This window comes from Saimiri boliviensis, chromosome 15 (genome assembly GCF_048565385.1).
Source record: "Saimiri boliviensis isolate mSaiBol1 chromosome 15, mSaiBol1.pri, whole genome shotgun sequence".
Classification (NCBI taxonomy): domain Eukaryota; kingdom Metazoa; phylum Chordata; class Mammalia; order Primates; family Cebidae; genus Saimiri; species Saimiri boliviensis.
This window is the reverse complement of record NC_133463.1, coordinates 38292506-38315941: the sequence shown is the minus strand read 5'-3', so window position 1 is coordinate 38315941 and position 23436 is coordinate 38292506. Positions and strand designations below refer to the sequence as shown.

The 23436-nt window shown below is 34.9% G+C and overlaps 1 protein-coding gene across 1 annotated transcript in view; it reads right to left on the bottom strand.

Moving 5' to 3' along the window:
• The window catches only part of MMP16 (matrix metallopeptidase 16), a 273362-nt gene that overhangs the window by 39491 nt on the left and 210435 nt on the right, over positions 1–23436 (bottom strand). Inside the window, exon 7 of the mRNA XM_003940505.4 lies at positions 2870–3008. Within this exon, the coding sequence (XP_003940554.1) occupies positions 2870–3008 (139 nt within the window). The remainder of the gene's footprint in view (positions 1–2869; positions 3009–23436) is intronic.

Here is a 23436-nt window from a genome sequence, read left to right as displayed (position 1 = left end):
ATTCCAGGTATTGTTTAAGACAACAAACTATGACAATGGCCTGCTTCTGCACAACCCATGATATAAAAATAGTTTTTACATTTTTAAAAGTTAGAACACAACACAAAATAAAGAAAGGTATATAATGGACATCATATGGGTGGCAAAGCCTAAAATATTTGCTATTTTATCATTATAGAAAAAGTCTGTCAAAGCTCAGTTTAAGATATTGGGGAAAAAACAGTGTATAAAAAAAAAAAAGAATACTTATCCTTTATGGGATTGATATTCTAGTGAGAAAGATAAACAACTAAAATACATAGTTTTTCAGATGGTTTGTCATGAGTAAAGCATAAGCAGGGAAGGGGATCGACTGCTAGCAAAGGGGCAGCAACTGCCTTATGGCCCATAGAGCAAACTGGAGTGACAACGTAGGATGAGGAATGATGTAGGTTTCTGGTCTTTTGAGGGTGATAAGGGCCATAAAGAGCATGTCAAGGAGAAATATTTTGATTGTGATTGTTGTGGTGAGGGTAGTGGAGGGGGTCATTTCACATCAGAAGCCCAGGGTGCTGGGACTGTCACTCCTCTCCTGTCAGTCGTGAGGTAGAGACTAGGGAAGAGTGTGGTCTCACTGGGAACACCTAGAACTTGACTGTGTCTGAATAATCAGTGCTTTATTGAATGGAGAGCTACAGGTCATCACTGGGCTTTGAGAGGGTTTATTTGATGGTGGTGGTGAGAGTCAACTGGAGGAAAAAGCCACCACAGCACGGTCCTCAAAGTGACAAAATTTGTAAGAGTAAGCATTTCCTGAGGCTGACAATGTACCAGAAGAGACCACTGACAAGCTCAACATTCTGGAGGTGACATAAATCTGGGACAAAAGACAAAGTGATTGCTGTCGTAAGCATCATAGCAAAGGAAACACCATACTGAGTCAAGTCAGTATTCAGTGATACTGCTTTTACTGAAATGTTTACTGAGAACCTACTATGCACCCAGCACTTTCAGAAACTGAAAATAAAATGACATGTAGGGAAATATAAACAAGTTCCATCTCTCATGCAATTTCCATTTGAATGGTATGGGTAATTCCAATTTTTTACAAATGCTTTGTGCAAGTTAGAAGGTGGTACTTACATAGAGTGGGCAGGGAGGGCACTGGAGGACAAGCCTTTTATGCTGGCTGTTGAAAGATGAAAAGGAGCTAGCCATGCCGCAAGAGAGTGAGGCACAGCAAAGCGAATAAAAGTGAGAAGGCCCCAAGGCAATAAAGAGCTGTCAGAACAGGAATTTATGACTGTGGCAGTTTCTCCTCAGGCAGTTTTGTCAGAAGGCACTACTGGTCCTGTGAGGAGACAGGGCCTCCTGGGACAGTCTCCAAGTGGAAGGCTTGTCGGGACTTAACCTGCCCTTCTTTTTGTTGCTACTACTCATGGGATCCAGGAAGGGTGTAGGTGAGGGGAATTCCCCTCCAATACTATGTCGCTAAGATTCTCAGCCTTTAGGTGGTATCCTTGCTTTGTCCATAGTGGTGTGGTGCAAGCTCACTTTTTTTATATGCTTATTATAGACAGCAGGAAGGCAAGAAAATTAGCAGCAATCTTACCAGCAGCAACAATAGCTGGCATTTACTGAGGGCTTAAACATGCCGGGCTCTTCACATGTAGTAATTAATTTAGTACTCAAAATAATTCTGAGACGGGGAATAATACAAACGCCTTTTTTTTTCAGATGGGGAGACTGAGGTAAAGAGAATTGAGTAGGTTGTTTAGTTCATAGAGCTAGTGTTTAAAGTTGGCAACATGGCCACAGAATTATCATGTTCTTATAGCTAATGTACTGAACTGCCTCTTTAATTGAAGAACAATCAGTAAAGATAAAGTCCAGGTGTATACTTTAATTTTATATAGGTAGTTTGAGCCTTACTTTAAATATTACAAGTGTTTCCCAAATTCCATGTTTTCATTACCCTCATCATTACTATGAATTATTTTAGTTTGATTCTGGGAATAATTGCTTTTTGAGGGATTAAGATCCCGCTTTGCCTTCCTTCAGGCTCTAGTTCTGTATAAGCTTATTTTCAGGCCTTTAGGCTCTTGGGTAATATGTTCAATCATGTACTTTTACACTCAAGTTCTTCTCAGCTTCAGCTCAAATACATTCCCTTCACAATTCCCTCAGTCCTCCAGCTCAGTCTGCCTCTTGTCTCTGTATTTGCCTCTACAGATTTAAGATCAGTTGTTTTGAATATTAATAAGTTTTGAGGATAAAATAACAGGCAATTGACCAAATTCACTTCATTAGGTAATCTCACTTGCATGCCAGACAGTTGGTAGTAATTGTGAGGTTAAAATTTGGCAGTCAGATACATAACAGACAATACATTTAATGATACTGGTAGGTGGATAATTCTAAATTCTTCTTGCCTTTATTTCTCAGTTTACTAGAATCTGTTTATATAAACTGATTAAATCAAGTAAAATTTCAGAGATTACATGTGAAAATTGGAGTGTAATAGATTTTATTGCTTAAAGCCCACAAGCAACTCCAAATACTCCAAACAAACAAACAAACAAAAAAGCAAACCTTTAGTCAGTGGAGTAACGGCTATTTATGTATTAATTTATTTTTTGGTACTTTTAAGTCAAATCTAAAAGTTCTAAGAGAAAGAGTATCTCTTAAATCTGACATGAGACTACCATATCAGAACAAATAAAACAAAAATTGAAAATTATTTTTATTTCAATTATATTTCTAGTCAACATACTTTATTTCATTAAATCAATTAGTTATTTAATCTCACCTAATGACTTCTGTGTGCACCACAGGGCCCTATACAGAATGACTAAAATATAACATAGCCAGATATAGAAAACATCCTTACCTTTAAAGAACACAAAATTCCCGTCACTATTTTCATAAACTGCATCGATACTAGGAGGCAAGCCCCTCCAGAAGTAAGTAATTTGCATTGGGTATCCATCCATCACCCTGTTGTTTCTCACTCGCCAAAACCACTGGTCCTGCAAACCAAGCAAAGGCATCTCTCAGCAAGCACGTAGGCCTCCCTGGCATTTCACGGTGCTATGGCTGTACGCTTTTGAAATTAAGCTGGTTACTTATTATTGTCTTACATTAAATTAGTCAAAGAAAGAGCTACACAACTTGACCACAATGTTAACAAAAATTTTTGTAGCAAACTTTTTAATGTCTAAGCCATACAGTGTGATTACAAATATAATGTCAACATACTTAATCTTGTCATTTTACATTATCTCCAAGGCTTTCTAGATGGAGGGAGCACAGATAAGTCCCTGCCAGATTTGTGGCTATGTCAGCTTCTTGAATATGAGATCAGCGCTAGGGCCATGCATGCTTCCTAGCATTTTTAGATATATGCAAGATCACCACACCCACAATGCTAAGGATGAAATAGAGTCCATACCTGTCTGTATTCCATGCCTATTGTTGCAAATAGTTATAAAGTAGAGCCCTCTTTCATCATTAAATGTATTTTTGGATGACATATTTATGCACAAAAACCAAGCAAAATTATTTTGAAAAAAAAAAAATCATCACAGAGGATTCTAGTCTGGGTTAATTGCCTTTCCTATCTGCTCTGGGAATACTCTGTATTTCGCTCAGTCATAGCACAGGTCACTTTATACAAAAAGTGTCTAGTCACTCTTATCTCTAGTGAAGAACACATGGCTTGACCAATAGCAGGTTTTTATAACATTGTTGAATTAATAAATGGCCTACGCACAATATGTTTTACCATAATGCTTAATAAGGGCAAAAAAAAAATACCTTCTAAACCCCAAAAAAGATACATCTGATGACACTAAATAGTTTTTTTAATTGAAAATTTGAAAATAATCAAAAGACTACTCTGTTCTAATATTTTTAAAAGTATTTTAATATAATTAAAATTTCACATTATTTAAATTTTCTGTACATACAAGCAATATTTCACTTGGAAGTTAAATATAGCCACTATTTAGACAAGCATAGATCACAAAAATACTTCAGTTTTAATTCTCTGCTTTCTTTCTTGCTCTTTTCACACAACTTATATATTAATAAGTGATTTATTGTAGGGTCTTCTCATGCTTTGGGTTAACATGCTTTTGTTAATAATATGTAAACTGGGTGTTAAAACCATGCCAATCTTCAAATGAAGTATTCTTAAATTATTGTAATGTATATACCAAACCAGACCTTCTAGGATTTATCAATTACTCATATACTCATATGTTCATATGCAGACACACACACACACACACACACACACACACACACACACAATCTACCGAGGATTCTTGGACTTCAGTTAATATGACAACAATGAACTTTCTTTCATGCAAATGAATCCAAATATTAAAATAGTCTTAGGAGCCTTTAATAGTTGTACTTTGTTTTAGTTATCATGCATTGTCTTCTTTTCCAACTTCTGTTATTTTTTTAAAAATAGGAGGAAAGAGCTTAATTAATGGCTCTAAGTTCATATGCAATTCTTGTTCTGTCCCCTAACAACTGTGTCACCTTGGTCAATATACTAGTCACTGAGTTAGTACAAACTGATATCTAATTTATAGCATGATTAACTACTGCAGTACATACAAAGAACTTTCTGAGAACCTGGTACAGACTAGTACCAAAATTTTTGGCTGTTATTATTGTAAAAATTATATTGAAACGAGTAATCTACTTTCCTGTTCATATTTCTGTTTACAGTTTTGTCTCTTGTTCATTGTTTCCTCTTTGGACATCAGCTATACTATGGCTCTAGCCGTGTATCTTATTCCCACCAATTTAAAAAAAGTGTTATTCACCTTTTCTTGATAATTTTCATGGTGCTAGGTGGGGTGGATTAATAATGTTTCAATCCATATGCAGTAAATAAAAGAAACAGATTTTCAAATGCAATGTCATATAAAGGTTGAGACAGAGAAATACACAGGGGCATGAAAACCAAGAATTTTCTGCCCAGAAAATATAAGTCAGTGATATTCAAATAACTTAAAAGAAAAAACAGAATTTTTGTCTAAATATAACAAGGGCTTCTAAGTGGGTGTTAAAACCATAAAAATCTCCAAATAAAGTATTCTTAAATTATTGTAATGTATATACCAAAATAATTAGTAGAAATTAGAATAAACACCAAATGGATACTGATAAAGAAATAACTGATCATGACTATATATGGAACAATGAAACAGAAAGCTCTCCAAGCTGAAGAATGGGAGGAAATCCGGTGAAAAAACCTGGACCACATTCCGATTTTTCCCACAAAGGCCCTTCCCATTGCTATAATCTCACTACATACGGGGCCGGGCTAGTGGCTCTATGGGACAGACACATGTTGCAGTCTGCAGATAGGAATACAAGCCCAACTTGCCACTAATAAGAGGGGAAATGAAAGTTCTACCTCAAGATAAGCATAGTTAATTTGCAAAAACTCAGAAGGTCATGTGAAACTGTAGATGAATTCCACTAGCTTTTGTTGACAGCCTTGGCAGAGAGTCATATAAATTATAGATATTCAGGTGGTGCCTCTATTCAACTTATCCTTAGTTTAGCAGAGAGCAATGGTAAAAATAATTTAGAAAGCATTCTGTCACAGTGAATGTAAACCCATGCCATCGTTACTATAGACTGCCATTTCAGAAACAGGGATTGTGAACACTTGATAGAGAAAGGATACTTAAAATGGTATTTAGGTCTCTGTGAGAATTTTCCTTATAAGTGAGACATTCTCTGACCATCCTATCTAAAACTGAAGTCCCTCACTGCACTCACACAGGTCTGCTGGATCTCTTCACCTCACTTTCCTGTTGTATTTTCCTTCATTACATTTATTGTTGTTTTATACAATACATGTTTTACTAATTTTTTACTAGTAATGTTTTACTAATTTATTATTAGTTCTCTCTCCACTAAGTATATAAGCTCTCTCTCTGATGGCAAGAACTTTGGTCTTTTGTTTACGTATGGTTCCATATTTCCAGAAAAGGACCTTATACCTAATAGGTGGATAATAAATATTTATTAAAAGAAAACAAAATATAAAGAGAAAAGAGCAAAGTAAAAGTAATGATCCTTTTAGAAGCCAAAGTTTTAAAATTAAGTCTCAGTTTTTTTCTCTGTTGTGGTCAAGATGATTTCTTATTTAAAAAATATAAAAGCTATGAAGGGATCACAAGAACATAAACATTATATTGGAATAGGTAGATGTTTAGCATATATTCTGCTTTCTAGAAAGGTATAATATTTAAAGGTCTTTGAATAATAAAGAAAATGCATTTGTTTTCAGCCTTCTAAACAATATAAGTTTGGTTTTTGTTTTAGGTGGGGAGGAAAAGAAACATAATTAACCCTTGGGGAGCTCTAAATCTGCGATTTGTGTGTTGCCTCAAGCTTCTTATCTCCTTCCTTCCTCCTTCCCTTACCTTCCTCCTTCCCTCTCTAGCTCTCTCCCTTTCTCCCTTTCTTCCCTCCCTCTTTGTTTTATCTCTTTCTCTCTCTCTCTCTCTCTCTTTTTGCTACAGCCCTTATAGAAGGAGGTGGAAGGGGAAATAATAATCATAACTAGCCTTTGGGAGGCTGAGGTGGATGGATCACAAGGTCAGGAGATCCATACCATCCTGGCCAACATGATGAAACCCTGTCTCTACTAAAAATGCAAAAATTAGCTGAGTGTGGTGTCACACACCTGTAATCCCAGCTATTTGGGAGGCTGAGGCAGGAGAATCGCTTGAACCAGGGAGGCAGAAGTTGTTGCAGTGAGCTGTGACTGCACTACTGCACTCCAGCCTGATGAGAGAGTGAGACTCTGTCTCAAAAAAAAAAAAAAAAAAAAAAAAAAAAAAAAAAAAAAAAAAAAAAAAAAATCATAGCTAGCTTACCTGCAAAGTCAACCTGTGGAAAAAGCAGTACTTGAACATTACCAAACTGGAATCTTACTTAAACACTAATTTTTCCCTGAAGATACAAGCACTTATGGTCTTATATGTAGATTTATTTTCCATGTAGCAGTAACACATGGGGAAATTCTGTTTATTATTCTTTTACATCCTTTAAAATTCTGGCTCATGTCAGGCATGTTTGCTGAGAACTATATAGAAAAGGCCTACTGTATCTTGTATGTTCTTCACATGTACCCCCAAACTTAAAATGCATTAAAAAATTAAAAATAATAATAAATAAATAAATGAATACGAAATGATGATGTTAATGATCTAACATCAATTGAAACTGCTGTTTTCAGGACTCTTTTAAAAAACTAATCAGCTGAGGCAGGAGAATCGCTTGATCTCAGGAGGCACAGGATGCAGTGAGCCAAGATGGTGCTACTACACTCCACCAGCCTAGAAGACAGAGCAATACTCCATTTCAAAACCAACCAACCAAACAACAACAACAACAAAAACAAAAAAAACTCATCAGTAGAACTGATCTACTTTCACTTCTCTTCTGAATATACATATTCATATATTTAACCAACAACGTTACATAAATCTACAAATGTGTCACGTGTTCAAACTGAACATTTCTAGCAGGCACCAGTTCTTTGGCTCCTCCTCTGACAAGCCACCTCGGTCCTGCTCTGTCTAGTCTTCCTCCTTTCTGAAACAGCATCTCAAATCTCTTTATTTCTCACCATCACCACTGTCACCATCTGAGTCCCAGCTGCCACTGTATTTCACTGAGATGACTGCAATGCCAATGCAAAGCCTCTGCTTTGCCTCCTACTGCATCTAGAATGAAATTCAAACTTGGACTCCTGCCTCCAGCTCCTACGCAGCTACCAGCAGTCTCTCTTGTGCTCACGTTGCTCCAGTTATATCAGCTTCCTTTCAGCTGCTTGACAGAGGAAAGCTCTTTTCTTCCTTAAGACACCTTGCAGGCAGTTTGCCCTACAGTAGGCCCTCTGGTTCTGTGGTTTCACTTTCCACAGTTTCAGTTACCTGTGGTCAACCCTAGTCCAAATATAGATAAGTCCAGTACAATAAGGTATTCTGAAAGAGAGACCATGTACACAAAACTTTTATTACAGTATATTGTTACAATTGCTTTATTTTGTTAGTTATTGTTAATCTTGTTATGTGCCTAATTTAGACATTAAACTTTATCATAGATACGTGTATGTATAGGTAAAAACATAGTGTATATAGGGTCTGGTAGTATCTGTAGTTTGAAACATTCACTGGGGGTCTTGAAACATAACCCAGATAAGAGTGGGCTACTGCACTTTAAATGTTCTTCCTTTTCCATCAATTTAACCACAAATCATCCATTAGTTATCAGCTGAAATACTGTTCCAGAAAGAGGGCTTGCTTGCCCTCTGAAATTAGGTAACACTATGTTATGATCTTAATGTTTGTGTCCTCTCAAATTCATATGCTGAAATCCTAACCTCCAAGGTATTAGGAGGTGGTGCCTTTGAGAGTGATTATGTCTGAAAGACAGAACCCAAATTAACGAGGTTACTGCTCTTATAAAAGAGGACCTACAGAGCTGCACTGCCTCCTCCACTGTGTGAGAACACTGCTAGAAGTTACCATTTATGAAAAGTGGGTCCTCACCAGACATGGAATTAGCTAGTGCCTTGACCTTAGACTTCCCAACCTCCAGAAATGTGGAGAATAATTTTCTGCTGTTTGTAAACTGCCTAGTTTACGGTGTTCTATTATAGCATATCCTGATGAACTAAGACATTCTCTTATAGTATCTCATAGTACTCTGCACTTTGACTTCACAGCACTTACACAATGTGTTACTACATCATTGTATTTGTGACATAATTTCTTCCACCTGCTCCACTGTGTGATGTGCTCCACAGGAATGGGGGCAGTGTGTATTTTCCTTATCACTGGATTACCAGCATGGAGAACTGTGTCTGGCGTATTGTAGGACTCTAACACATTTACTAGACGAATCTCCCAATTTTTTCATCAAATTATCATAAGATGAGTACATATATCTGAGATTGTTTAAAGAAAGGTAGCTCTTTAATATGAGTATTAAGCTTATTCATTAAGATGACATTCTAACCAAGTGAACTAACTAACTGTGAAAAAATTAGAAAAACATTTATGTCTATAAATACATGTTAGCTCACAAGCAATCATGTGTTTTATTTATTTATTTATTTATTTATTTATTTATTTATTTATTTTGAGGCAGAGTCTTGCTCTGTTGCCCAGGCTGGAATGCAGTGGCACCATCTCAGCTCACTGCAACCTCTGCCTCCTAGGCTCAAGCGATTCTCCTGCCTCAGCCTCCTAAGTGGCTAGGACCACAGGCATCTGCCACGATGCCCAGCTAATTTTTGTATTTTCAGTAGAGATGGGATTTCATCATGTTGATTTGGCTGGTCTTGTGCTCCTGACCTCAAGTGATCCACCCACCTTGGCTTCCCAAAGTGCTGGGATTATAGGCGTGAGCCACTGTGCCTAGCCATGCATTGTATTTTGAAGGCTTCTGATGTGGGCATCGTTGAAAATTAAACCGGTTCCTAAGAAAAAAATTGGGTATACAACAATAATGAAAGAAAGACAAAACTGTGGCAACTATATATGTAATGAGGAAGATGATTTATATCTATGCTTAAAAGGCAGAGAAAGAAATGGTGGTCTTCCATTCTGTGGCAGGCCTGCCTTTGTTCTACCTCTTTGCAAGCAGAATGAAATTTCAGAGGCACCCAGCTGGATGCTCTCCACCCAGAGGTAACCCTTGGTAGCTAAGGGAAAACAGAAACAGAAAAATCATTTTGTAATTCCCAATGAAATAACTGGCTTGAACAAGAACCATCACTGAATGTGAACTACATTTCCTCTATTACTGAGAAAGAAAATATTTGCCAATTGCTAAAAAGCTGCCTGCAAAGTAAAAAACAAAACAAATATTTTCATATTGAGGTAACTGTAGATTTATATGAACTTATAAGAAATAATACAAAGAGATTCATTTTCCCTTCCCTCCATTTCCCTCAGTGGTAACTCTTGCCTAACTACAGTACAATTTCAAAACCAGAAAAGTGAGATTGATACAATTTACCAACCTTATCCAAATCTTACCAACTTTACACGCCCTTGTGTGTATTTATGCTAACTTTAATAGCAAACGTGAACCTTTATAAGGCAAAGTTATGTCTGTTGCCACCCTAAGCATCAAGCATTGCATCAGGGATAGTGGACATCTTGCTGTGCGCTCATAATGTGATGCAACACAGAATAGCTGGGCATTTGAAAGTCACAAAATCTATGATGTACCATCATGTAGAGGCAGAACTTGTTAAGCCAGAATCTACCTGGGCCTTCAGACTTAACTTCTTCACATTTAAAAGAGGAATAACTTAAGACAAGCAATCAAATACATTCTAGAATTCGAGATAATTTATAAGACAACTGGCTGGGTCTCAGCAAGAAGAAAAAGAAGGAAAAGAGAAAAGGGGCTGAAAAAAAAAGAGCTCATTAAAAGATCTAAAGAGGCAGCCAAATGCAACATAGACAGTCATTGGATCCTGTATTTAAAAATGAAATTTAAAATACCTACAACTTTTAATGATACCAAACACTTGCACATGTGTGTAGTTATGGAATCTAAATATTAGGTATGAACAGATGTATTCTTGCAACTTTTCTGTATTTTTGAAAAACTTATTAGTAAAAAGTTATACGTAATTATTATGTAATCTTTGTAAGTATTTGTGATGGCTAAATACTAACTAGTAAATATAAGTTTATTAAACCTCCATTTAATAGCCATTTAGATTTGCCACCATAAAAAAGGCTGTAACCAACATCTTTGTTCATTAAAAAAGAAACAAATATATGTTGTGTGGCATGTAATTAAGGGTAATATATGCTTCCTTCGACTGTAACATATGTGGACTGGAAATGTAAAATCTCATATTGTGATACCATGCAAATACCTTATAAATTCATTAATTTAATTTCACATTATATTTTGTTCTCAGATTTACTGCTTACAGAGAATTGTAAAAGGTATTGTAATGTTTAAAGAGAGAGCAAGGATATTTACATTTATTTAACTATATTACCTTTCAACATTGGGAAAGAAAAAGTAAAGTCATAACTCGAAGAAGAAAAAACCTATTAAGGGAGGCTCAATAGATGTGTCTGGCAAAGATAATGCCATTCCAGGGAGCTTTCGATATTTTATCACAAGAGCTGACGTAAGCTGGTTTTGGTATATAAATGTTAGGGGAAAAGCTGTTCAAAGCAACCATCAGAATATACTTTTTCACTAAGACAGTCGTGAATGTCTGCAATGATTTTTCAGGCACAGTTTTCAGGGCTCATCGATCCAAGATTGACCAGACGTGATTCTGTGAGAAATGTAGCAGTACATCTCAATAGGTCAAATCACTTTGGGTACTGCCAGCATGTTTGAAAAATGCTCAAAATGTAGACTTTATTATAGTAGAGGAAGGAGGTGACATATTAACAAGTGATTCTACTAATAATTTTTAGATTCACAAATTTGAAATTTTCCTTAATGTCTTTATTTTCAAGGAAGAATGTCACAGTTACGATTTGAATACATAAAAACTTTTAATAAATGAAGTATTTATTTGTGTTTCAAAGAAAAAGGGAGTTGATATATTCAGAATACTTTGTTTACTGCTTGTACTAAGTTTATATGTTAACGTTTACAGTCTCCAAATATTAAATATTCATTTTTATATTAATTTATATGGAAAAATCTGAAGACCAAAGAGTTAAGTGATATAGTAGATATTGACCCCCTTTTTGATTAATTAGTATTCATTTTAAATTCTAACAGAGAGAGTACTAATTTTAAAGCTTAAAAATTCATACTCATTCAGAAATAATATAAATATTTATTTTTATCCAATTTCTATACCTAAATAATAAATGGTAAAAAGTGTTGCTACACCAAAAATGTAGTTCAGCCCTAGCACAGAAAGAGCGAGCTGAGGAGTAAGTGAAAGATGAATGTGTGCTGACACTCTCATCTTTTTGGATTCTTATATCTTTTTCCTGTTTCTTTTTGAACCTACTCTTGTTTAGAAATTACTTGGGGATGGCTGCAATGAAGAAAAGAAGAATCTCTAAAAAGTTTACCATTGATACACTGCTGTTAGGGAAAGTAGTCACAAATTCCAGGTAAGATGAATCATATATTATTGCTGTATGATATTCTGATTTTTGTTCTCTTCTTTTGAGATCTGAAGATCATGAATATTAGCAAGGTGCTCTAAATATTTCACATACCATATAATTAAATGTTGAAACAAGTAAAAGGTTTCATTCCTTCCATTGTGCTAGCAGTTCTGGATTCAAAAATATCAACTCTTTAAGAATGTATATTCAATCTACACAGGAGGAGAAGCAAACAGCTAATTTCAAAATACTGTATAAAATGCTATTCTTGCTGCTTCTATAAAATGGAAACTACCCTTTAGTGAATATTATGGGCTTAGAAAACAGCTGTATCATTAACACATCTATCAAGAATTATCATCCTTTTATTTTCAAACTGAAGAAAGATGTCTCATATACAATAAAACCCCCGTTCTTGCTGAATATAAGGCCATTTCTATCCAAGGTACATAGGCAATATATTCAGTTTTAGTTCCAACCACGGCCCCAAGCTAAAGTTGTCTCTTCAGTCTCTTTCTATCAAAGCATCATGTTTTGTTTTCTTCACAATACCTACTGTTCTCGGAAATTACCTTGTTTATTGTTCACTTGCTTTTCATCAGAGTATGTGCCTCATCTGCCTTATTAAAACACAGAACCCCTTAGTCCTGGAATAGTTCCCAGCACCATTTGTTGAATGAATGTTCAAAGATAGGGAGAGAAAAACAGAGACAGAGATAGATCAGCAAATCTTTTTCTTGGCCTGGCATTTAGGAAAACTTGATCAATATTCTATTTAGGTGTCCTCACAGAAACTCTCCCTCAGGAACTCTTTCCTGCTCTGACACTCCTAAATTGGCCTGTAGTCCTAGATTGGCCAGGCTACTTAGACCACTGGATGAATAATTTCTTATATATCTATATATACTCATTATATATATGTATAAATATATATATATAAAACATAAAACATGAACATATACATAAAAAGTATATATATAGAGAGAGTATATATGGATATATAAGAAATTATCCATCCAATGGTCTAAGCAGGCTGGTCAGTTGAGGGCTATACGTACATATACAAAATATATGTATTTATATATGTGTGTATACATATTTATATATGTTCATGTTATATATACATATATAACATGTACTATATATAAATATATATATATAAATATATAAATATATATATATACACACACACATATATATAAAACATCTCAATAGGTCAAATCACTTTGGGTACTGCCAGCATTTTTGAAAAATGCTCAAAATGTAGACTTTATTATAATAGAGGAAGGACGTAACATATTAACAAGTGGAAGGAATGAAACCTTTTACATGTTATATATATACATATTTCATATTTAAATAGTTCATTAAATATACATATTTCACATATAAATAGTTCATATATTTATGTCTATAAAAGAAATAAAGAGTCAATAGACTCTACGTAAAAGCCCTGAGTAAGTGCAGAGGCCTCAGTGGGAGGAAACCAGGCAGGGGGGTTTTCCCGGGAGGAAATGCACCATAGGGAAAGATTTTTTTTTTCTTTTAAAGGAACACAAAGTTACTTGTCAACAAATTAAGTGTTAAAGGCCTAGGTAGAATTAGAGATTTGTTCCTAAGAGGTAAGGGTAGACAGGGCAGAGAATTCCCAAGAAATTACAAGGCAAAAAACCCTGAAAGATTCCTAAGTGACTTTGTTTCAGAGTTCAGGAGCAGTTGTTGCCATAACAGGGGAGACTAATCCTCATTACCATTACCTAATTGCTTTATGCTAATATGCTCTTGAAAACATTCCTTCTGCTGTCCCTGTGTGGCTGTGGTTTGTTTACTTAAATACAGAGTTCAAAAGGTAACTGCCCTTCTTAGCACTCAAAATAAGTTCTCAAGGCACAGCTTGCTGTGGAGTAAGATAGCAATCAAGTTCTAAGACAGCCTTGAGGAAAGTCAGGTGATCACAATCATTAAGGAATGGAAAGTACTGTGCTACTGGGTATTTGTTTGTTTGTTTGTTTGTTTGTTTTGAGACAGAGTCTTGCTGGCTCTGTCACCCAGGCTGGAGTGCAGTGGTGTGACCTGGGCTCACTGCAACCTCCGCCTTCAGGGTTCAAGTGATTCTCCTGCCTCAGCCTCCCGAGTAGCTGGGATGACAGGTGCCTGCCACCATGCCTGGCTAATTTTTGTATTTTTAGAAAAGATGGAGTTTCACTGCATAGGCCAGGATGGTCTTGATCTCCTGACCTTGTGATCCACCCACCTCAGCCTCCCAAACTGCTGGGATTACAGGCATGAGCCACCATGCCTGGCCCAGCTGCTGGGTCATTTTTACGGGTTTTACCCACAACTTACTCACTGTGGAAGACAAAAGCAATTGGAGAAAGTTCTAAAAACTAAAAATAAGTCAGTAAGTTTACTAATTATTCAGTAAAATAAAGAAGCCTTGAACAATTATGTCAGTTATCAAATCATTTTTGAAAATCATTCTGAGCAACTGGGAAACTAAAGACAAAAGATAATCAAAATAAAATTGGTGTATAACATTTGAAACTTTGTGAATGTATAGAAGTTTAACATAGTACCAGGTGTCATTTTCGCATAAAAGAGATGATATATCTCTTTCACCAGGCTGGAGGATGCATACATTAAGAATAACTCGAGAAGCCTTTTAAGGTGAGGAAGGATGAAGTTGGCTGAGCTTTCATAGGAAAACTTTAAGTGTGTTATGGAAAAGGAAATTAATATGTATCACAAAAAGGAAAGCACAAAATAATCTATGCTTCATCAGGCTGAAGGTGACGGTGAACAGGAGAAGACATATCTTCTTGGTAAAAGGGGGAATAAGATTTGATGACCAGGAAGCATCCAGGTGGCATGTGGTGGGGATGCATGCTCTAAGAGGTTAGAGTGGTAACTGAGGAGAAGGAATGGCAATTCTAGATGCAACTGTATACAATGTGATATGAATGGAAAGGCAAGAGCTTGATGGCACATCCAATGATATGATCATTGAAGTAGAATGTATATAAGAAAATAGGAAATGAAGGACTAAAAAGAAGAGAAAATGACATAATAATACATGTGGAATTAGAAGATTCCGACAGGCTATGCAGCACTGTGCTATGTCTAAGGGGAAAATGTTCACCTGGAATTAGAAAAGAAAGTGCTAGGGATTTCGGCAGGAAGTCCACTACTGCAACAAGTAGAGAAAAGAAAACACTTGAGTTAGGTAGAGAAGTAAATGTTAAATAATAAAACATACATCCCAGACTGGGGATGAACAAAACAATACGGCAGATAATAATAATAAAATAAACATTCAAATTAGGTTTCAAGCATTAAGAAAGAAAAGGTGAGTTCATGCAAAATATTTACATATATGGGAAAATTCCTTCTTGTTCAATCACATGCATATTATGTTGGGGGATATAGTGAAAAGTTCAAATGTAGTTGAGAATATGTAATTTTCCCTGTATTTCTTCATGAGTAGTCAAATTTATGTGGAAATGAGGAGAGGAAACAAGCTTATTTTGTTGAACAAATTAATTTTTTCTCCCTGCCTTTTGCTTATATGTGAAGGGAAAAATATAGTCCCAAGTACTTTTATTTATTTATTTTTTTGCAAGGTTTTAGAATTTTTCAGCGCTTCTTGATTTTCATTGTGGGATTGAAAAAGAAGTTGCAATGGTAATTAGTTTTATAAACATCATGAATATAGATGAATGTTACTTTATGCCACACATCTAGTCCTGAAAACTTGGTTATTGATTATTGTGTAAAGCAAATACTATTTCAATTGAACTAAAAGAGAATGATATGTAAAGAAATGATATTAAAGAAATGAATCATTTTACTTTAATTTTATAATTACTCTTCCTTGGCAAAATTAAGTAAAACAACATAAAACCATTTTGTAATGAGACATTTTTAATGTTAGATATCTATGGCTCAAGTATTTTTGGATTGAGCTACATTCAGACCATTATTTTCTGAAAGAAAAACTGAGTCAGTGAGTTATACACAAAATGAGTGAGTTAGTAATACATAGTCCATCTAGTTTTTCTTTCCTCTGATTGGTGCTCAAATTCATGAGTAAAAATTGTCAATTCTTTGACAATTTTAAAAATTACTTATATTACTGATTACAATTAAACACGTCTCTATACCATATATGTCTTAAAGAGCTTTACAAAATAGACTTTGTTCTATTCAATTCCAAAGCTGAAGTTGAACACTGAAAACAGGTAAAGGTGGCCCTTGGTAATACTGAAATAGCTTTTGTGGTCTGAATATCTCTCATGTGATCCAAGGTATAGAAAAATAACATTGTTACTATTATTCTCATGAATATAAGCGTATATATTTGAGTTCAATTTGCCAAGCTACACTAATAAAAGTAGCCCATATTGTGTCTGGAATGTCCTGGAAAGGAAAAGACCTTTTCTTTCTCTTTCCTAGTGATCCTTCAAAATGCTTTCTTCACCTACACTTATCTAATTTGGGGGCTCAGTGAACATTATTTTCATACCTATTTTCTGAAGAATGTTTTTAAGATTTAATCATCATAATTAAATCATCAGACATCAAGCAATCATCATAATTAAACATAAGTCACTCATATGATTAAAAATATCAGATTTTCACCTACCCCCAAAGACCAATAAAGAATATAGATCATCTACAGTTTTGCAATATTTTAACACTATTATTCCTTCTTGCTAAATGTTTTTTTCATACAAGACCAATAACTATTTTCCCCCAAAAGATCCTCGTGGATTTTTTCTTCCTTAGTCAAATTCTGTCATAACCATTTCTTACTACTCAGGTGTAACAGAAATTGTGACCGTAAAGCCAAGCACATTAAATGAATGGAGGTTAAAGCTCTTCAATTTAATAGCTTTCTGTATATTGCTCTGGTTCATTTTTTCTGGGTATAGAGTGTTGTTGCACCATTACCTCCTAAGCTACAGAAGAAAGAACACTATTTTAGCATATGTTAAGGAAAAAATGAATGAAAAGGTGGGGCATCAGGAATGTGACTAATTCATTTACATACACATGCACACACACACACACACACACTTGGTTTAAGATACTCTCTCAATCAATGTATTCCCAATTAAGACACAAATTCTAGTTTACCTCTTAGTAGTAGTCCAAAGGCATAACTTAAATTTTTGAAAGAAGTAATCAATTCATAGGTTCCCGAACATTGATAATTATTTAAAATTAATTCTCTAGATTTGTGCTGTCAATATGGTAGCCATTAGCCATCTGCAGCTACAAATTTAAGTTAACTAAATCTAATTTAAAAATTGCTTCCTTAGTTGCACTAGCCACACTTCAAGTGCTTAATAGCAGGCTTGTAACTTGTGGCTACCATACTGGGTAGCACACACATAGAGTACTTTCATCATTGCAGCAAGTTCTGTTGAACAGCCCTGTTCTGGAAAATTACATTTTAGCATTTGACCAGCTATGATTTTTTTCTCATACTTATTTAAGACTCCTGTATGGCTAAGAAAATAAATTCCTAAATGCAGCAGTGATCCAAGACTATGAGAAAATGTCGAGTGAGATAATTCTAAGGCATTAGTGTTTCTAGAGTCAGTTTTCAGCGGAAACACTGTAACTATTGATTAAAAATGTGGAGTGTTTCTACAACTCTACTGGCATAGTCAGTTGAAATGCTAATTGTGGTATCACAGAATCACAGGTATAGGCACTATGGATATAACTCTCAGAATTTTGTTTTTACTTTTTTAGAATCTGACAAAATCCATTATTTAGCTACAGGTCTAATTGGAATGTTCATTTCTTTTATCTTTGCATTGCTGTCTCCTTTATCTGTTTAAACCTCAGCTAAAATATCATCTCTTCAGAAAAGATCCTTCCCATACTATAGTAACTTCCTTTCCACATATCTCAACTGTTAACTTCTATCACACTATCCTGTTTAATTTTCACCTTTGAATTTGTTAATGTCTGAAATACTTACGTATTTTTATCTGATTTTTTACTGTCCTTTCTATCTTCCAAATTAAGCTCACCTTAGGAGGGGGATTTTGTTGTGCTCACTGTGGCATTCCCCTATACTAAAAGTCCACCAGGCAAAGGCAGGCACCTTATAAATATTTATTGCATAAATAAATAAAAAATGCATTAAATAAGAAATGAAGATTAAAGTTATTCACAGCAGAAATGTACTTTTTTGAAACATACAGGCATTTTTTAAATTAAAGAATACATTGTCTTTTCTTTCCCAATTTGATCTTTGCCATTAATATTTACCAAATTTTGTATCGAGATATGATAAGTACTAAGTTACATATTGTATGTGTAAGTATAACATTAAGAAAGTTAAGTAAAAAGTTAGCCTTTAATGGAAAAGATTGATCATCCGTATCTGTAACCCATTCAAGTGGTAGTGAATATCTCTTAGTGAGACTGGCATGCATGCAAATCTATGAAAGAATAACAAAGGTATTTAAGTCTCAGGTTCCAAATATTCTAAAGAAATTCAGTAAAAATGGAGGTTTTGAAAATGGGCAATGCAGACTGTTTATTGCTTAAGAAAACAAAAGGATATAAAAAGAAGATTTTGGTCAGGGGAACTTCAATACTACCTAGGGAACTTTATGTCCTGAAAACTTAACACTTGTAACAATGTACAATATCAACTACATGCTAACAAAACACTGATCAGGCTATCAAAAAATGTTGTTCTAGGGATGCCATTAAGATTGTCTAAGTGCTTCAGAAGCTGCCTTTTGATTATAATGTGGCTTATAATGAAGAATCTTCTTGAGTATAATTAATTTATATTTTTTAGAATTTTAGAATTCTCACTATAAATTGATAAGTTGCCATTTTGGCTTATTGTTCAACCATACCCAGTCTTTTGTGATTTTTGTTTGTTCAGTGATTCCTTTTAAGCCTGAATCACTGTGAGACAACCTGGCCTATAAACCTAAAGACTAGGTCTTGATACACAGTGACCCTTAGTACTGAATGAACTGGCTAGTCACCTTCTTGGCTATGTTTAACATCTTAAAATAGGATGCAATTCTGATTTACACTACTTAATGTTGTTTGGTATCTAGATTTTAGTTGTTCTTTCTACTTCTTTATAAATAAAATTTAATGAAGTTTCTTTTCTTTTCTTTTTTTTTTTTTTGAGACGGAGTTTCGCTTTTGTTACCCAGGCTGGAGTGCAATGGCACGATCTCGGCTCACCGCAACCTCCGCCTCCTGGGTTCAGGCAATTCTCCTGCCTCAGCCTCCTGAGTAGCTGGGATTACAGGCAAGCGCCACCATGCCCAGCGAATTTTTTGTATTTTTAGTAGAGACGGGGTTTCACTATGTTGACCAGGATGGTCTCGATCTCTTGACCTCGTGATCCACCCGCCTCGGCCTCCCAAAGTGCTGGGATTACAGGCTTGAGCCACTGCGCCCGGCCTCAATAAAGTTTCTTAATTAAGAAAATAATTACATAAATGATTGATGATATTTCAAAAATTTTTTTTGTATTTTTAATAGGAGAGGAGGTTATTCTAGGCTTCACTTTGATAGGTGAATTACAAATGCTGACTTGTTATGCCCTGTTTCAAGAGTGTCTGGGTTATGGTTGAACATCAAACACAATCTTAAATGATATTTTCCTCCATTTCTATGTACATACTAGCAATTTCAATGACAATATAAATGTTTCGTAATTGAAATATATAACTAGAGAACTTCAAGAAAACAATCTCTACATGCTATATCAGAATTGGCCCAACACCCACACTGAATTCTCACATTAATATAAAGTGCCACAACATTTATTTAGTATAAGGCAGGTCTGTCTTGGGCTTAGACCAAGGCAGAATGTATTACTGGAAATAACAGAAAGAACTCTTTATTTCACATATAACATAACCACATATTGTGAGTTCTTGGGGAAGTATGATAGTGTATTTTAAATGTGGGATAATTATATTCATTTCTTTTTTCCCAAACATGCTTTAGCTTTAAAATATTCTATGGTGATTTCTTCCACAAAACCCAATAGAATCCTTAAAAAGTAAGAGATAAATAGACAACCATATATTCCACTGACAAATATTACTACCAAAATTATGTACAGACTAACTTATAAAGAAATTAACTATAAATATTTCAAATTATTGATGGTAATTAAAAGAGTGAAAAAAGATTAACTAGTGATACTGGTCACTGATTTTTAAATTAACATTCTTTTTAACATCAGATAAGATGGGCTATTGCTTTATTTTTAAAATTGTTTACTGACCAAAATTATAAACTTGAAGTACACAAAAGAAATAGTGTCTTTCTCCCTTGTGCTATGTTCTGTATAGACTTAAGTTTTTGTAGCAAAGATTCAGCGTTAAAAAGCCTCTTTATACTCATAATTTATAAAATATTTTACAAAATATTTATGATTTGCAATATGTAGCTCTCAAGGAAATACAAGAGGCAGATACACACCAGTAATACATCTCAAAAGAACTTATATCTTTGTTTTCTCCAGCCAAAAATTCAAAAATATAATTTCAAACTAAAATGTCAGTAGTAGGAAAGTTTATCCATTTTCTTTCCAGATCTCATAAAAACTGTGAGCTCCTTGTACTAGAGTTAATGGTTTAACTCTGTGTGTTATGCAAAGCCACTCTACGCGCCAACATGAAAAAGGCCTTTAAAGGGATGTCAGAGCTTCAGAAACTGCTTGTCAAAAGGATTTCAGTTTTCTTTCTTCGGACTTCCTAGCCACTTTCAAAGGCTTATTTCATTCACAGTAGTTTCCATAATATTAATGCATATAGCTTGCAACTGTAATTCAGGGTGGGCCACATGGTTACAAAATTATAGAGTTGATTAGGTATAAAAATACAAGGCACAGCTCTACAGATTTTACAGTACATTAATATTTTACTACTGGCAATGCTTAGTGACATGCAGGAAAAGAAGGCAATAATTTGCTAAAAGACATTAAAAAAAAACCTCTATTACTTTTGCCTTGAAATCTGACTTAAATTTTTGCAAGCTTATTATAACTACAGATAGATTGAAATGTGTGTGGTTTTGTTGTTGCTGTTTGTTTACACTTATTTTTTCTACCAGAAACATAAATCGAAATGGTATGGTACTAAGGGTCTTGGATTCTGGTTTGACTCCGACCTCTGGCATTGGTCTTCTATGCATTAGAGCAAGATTCACAACTCTCATGTCTTACTTCCTCAACCATACCATGGGGAAAGGATATCTGAATGCCTTTTTCAACGTAGGTACGAAGTTGTAGTAAAAATGGGAGAACTGACAAGTTTCCAACTCTGCTTATATCTCTTAGAAAATTCATAAGGAGCACCTATTTTATTTACAGATATTTGAAAGATGAACAATACCACTTGATTCATTAGTGAATATTGTTTTGTAAAGTGATTTTCTGTTCTCATAAATAATATACTTCAAAACCAAGTACAGCTCTTCAATCTGAATCTATGGCTGATTATCTAATGAGGCTTTGACAATGTAAGAATGTCCCTGACAGTACCTTCCTGAATAACCTCATCAAGTTATTAGCTGAGCATTCAAAAGGCTTAAATCACTGATTACCCAGAATGCATTCATTTAATAAATAACTATCTTCCTTCTTCAAAAGCTAGGTGCTATGCTAGGCATTGGAAATGGAGTAGTGAATAAGACAGTGGTATAAGAAAGCCAACTGTAACTTGTTCAAACTTTAAGCTCAAAACTGTATTTTACTATTTATACCTCACAAGATTTCTGAAAAATTGGTAAAGAAAAAAAGTAGTGACAATGTTGTCTGTTTACATTGTTGTGCAATGTTCATTAAACAGATCTACAATTTGTAATCCACAGTTCTAAAACACAGAGAGCTTGACAGAAGAAAGTTATTTATTGATTTTGGTACAAATTTATTTGGCAGACAATATTTTAGAGACTACTTATACCAGTTTTTGGTAATATTTGTAAGTTTCATTGAAAAAATATTAATGGGTTTGATTATGAGTTACCTCCCTAGATGGTATGAGAAGATTATGGAAGAGATAAATCTCTTCAGAGTTTTAGGTAATAGATCTGCAGACCTGTGATTATATTTTAATAACTAATTTTTTATAACTTAATAAAAAGTCTTACTGGGCTATATTGCCTAATCATGACTTCAGTGTCCCTATTTCAAATTTTGAATGCTGATGGCAGTGGCATTATTTTGAACAAAGTTGAGGATTTTATTTCCTGCTCCTTTGATTCTTCAAAGGGTCACTGCCTTTTTTTTTTTTTTTTTTTTTGTCTTTGGTATTTTAAAAATAAACATGATAAATATAACTACTCCAGAAACAAGAAAGTTAAGTTCCTAGTCTTTCATCTGAGGCCTTAGGTATATAATTTACTGTCGGACTGAGTTTTATGTCTAGAGACAGCCCTGTCAGAAAGATTGATTAGAGTCCTTCCCAACAGGCAATGTGGGGACTGATGGAATTTGTTAAGTATGCAGCCCTCATTGGGGAAGTCACACCCTCTTCTGGCAAATATTTTCTAAATATATAGGCATAGGAGGGTGTATTTTAAATTTTTTTAAGGTCCCAGACAGACTCCTCCATGATTGGAAACATGAGAAAACACTCTAACATTATACATTCTAGCATTTAAAACACTGTAAGTGATCATATTTATTATATCCTGCAGAGAGATTTCCTTCAATCTCTAACATTCAAGGATATGGCCTCTGTAGTGACAATTTCTTTCTTCTACTTCTTTTTGTTTTTTGAGACAGAATTTTCCTCCTGTGGCCCAGGCTGGAGTGCAAAGGGACAATCTTGGCTTATTGCAAACTTCGCCTCCCAGGTTCAAGCGATTCTCCTGCCTCAGCCTCCCAAGTAGCTGAAATTACAGGCATGTGGCACCACGCCCAGCTAATTTTTGTACTTTTAGTATAGATAGGGTTTTTCCATGTTGGTCAGGTGGTCTTAAACTCCTGACCTCCAGGTGATCCGCCCACCTTGATCTCCCAAAGTGCTGGGATTATAGGCATGAGCCACCGTGCCTGGCCTGTAGTAACAATTTTATCGAGAGAAAAAACATTCCTAGGGCAAAATCTGCTTTTCCACTCTAGGTTTTAGTTTTACCTCTGTACATGCACTGAATGGGCTCCTCCACATGGCAAATTTTAAAACATTCAATATCACCTGTAATAACCCTTTGGTTGATCTTTATTGAAAAGTCAGTCCTTATAACCTTGATAAGAGTTTTCACAAACTCAATTAGGGAAAATACTTAT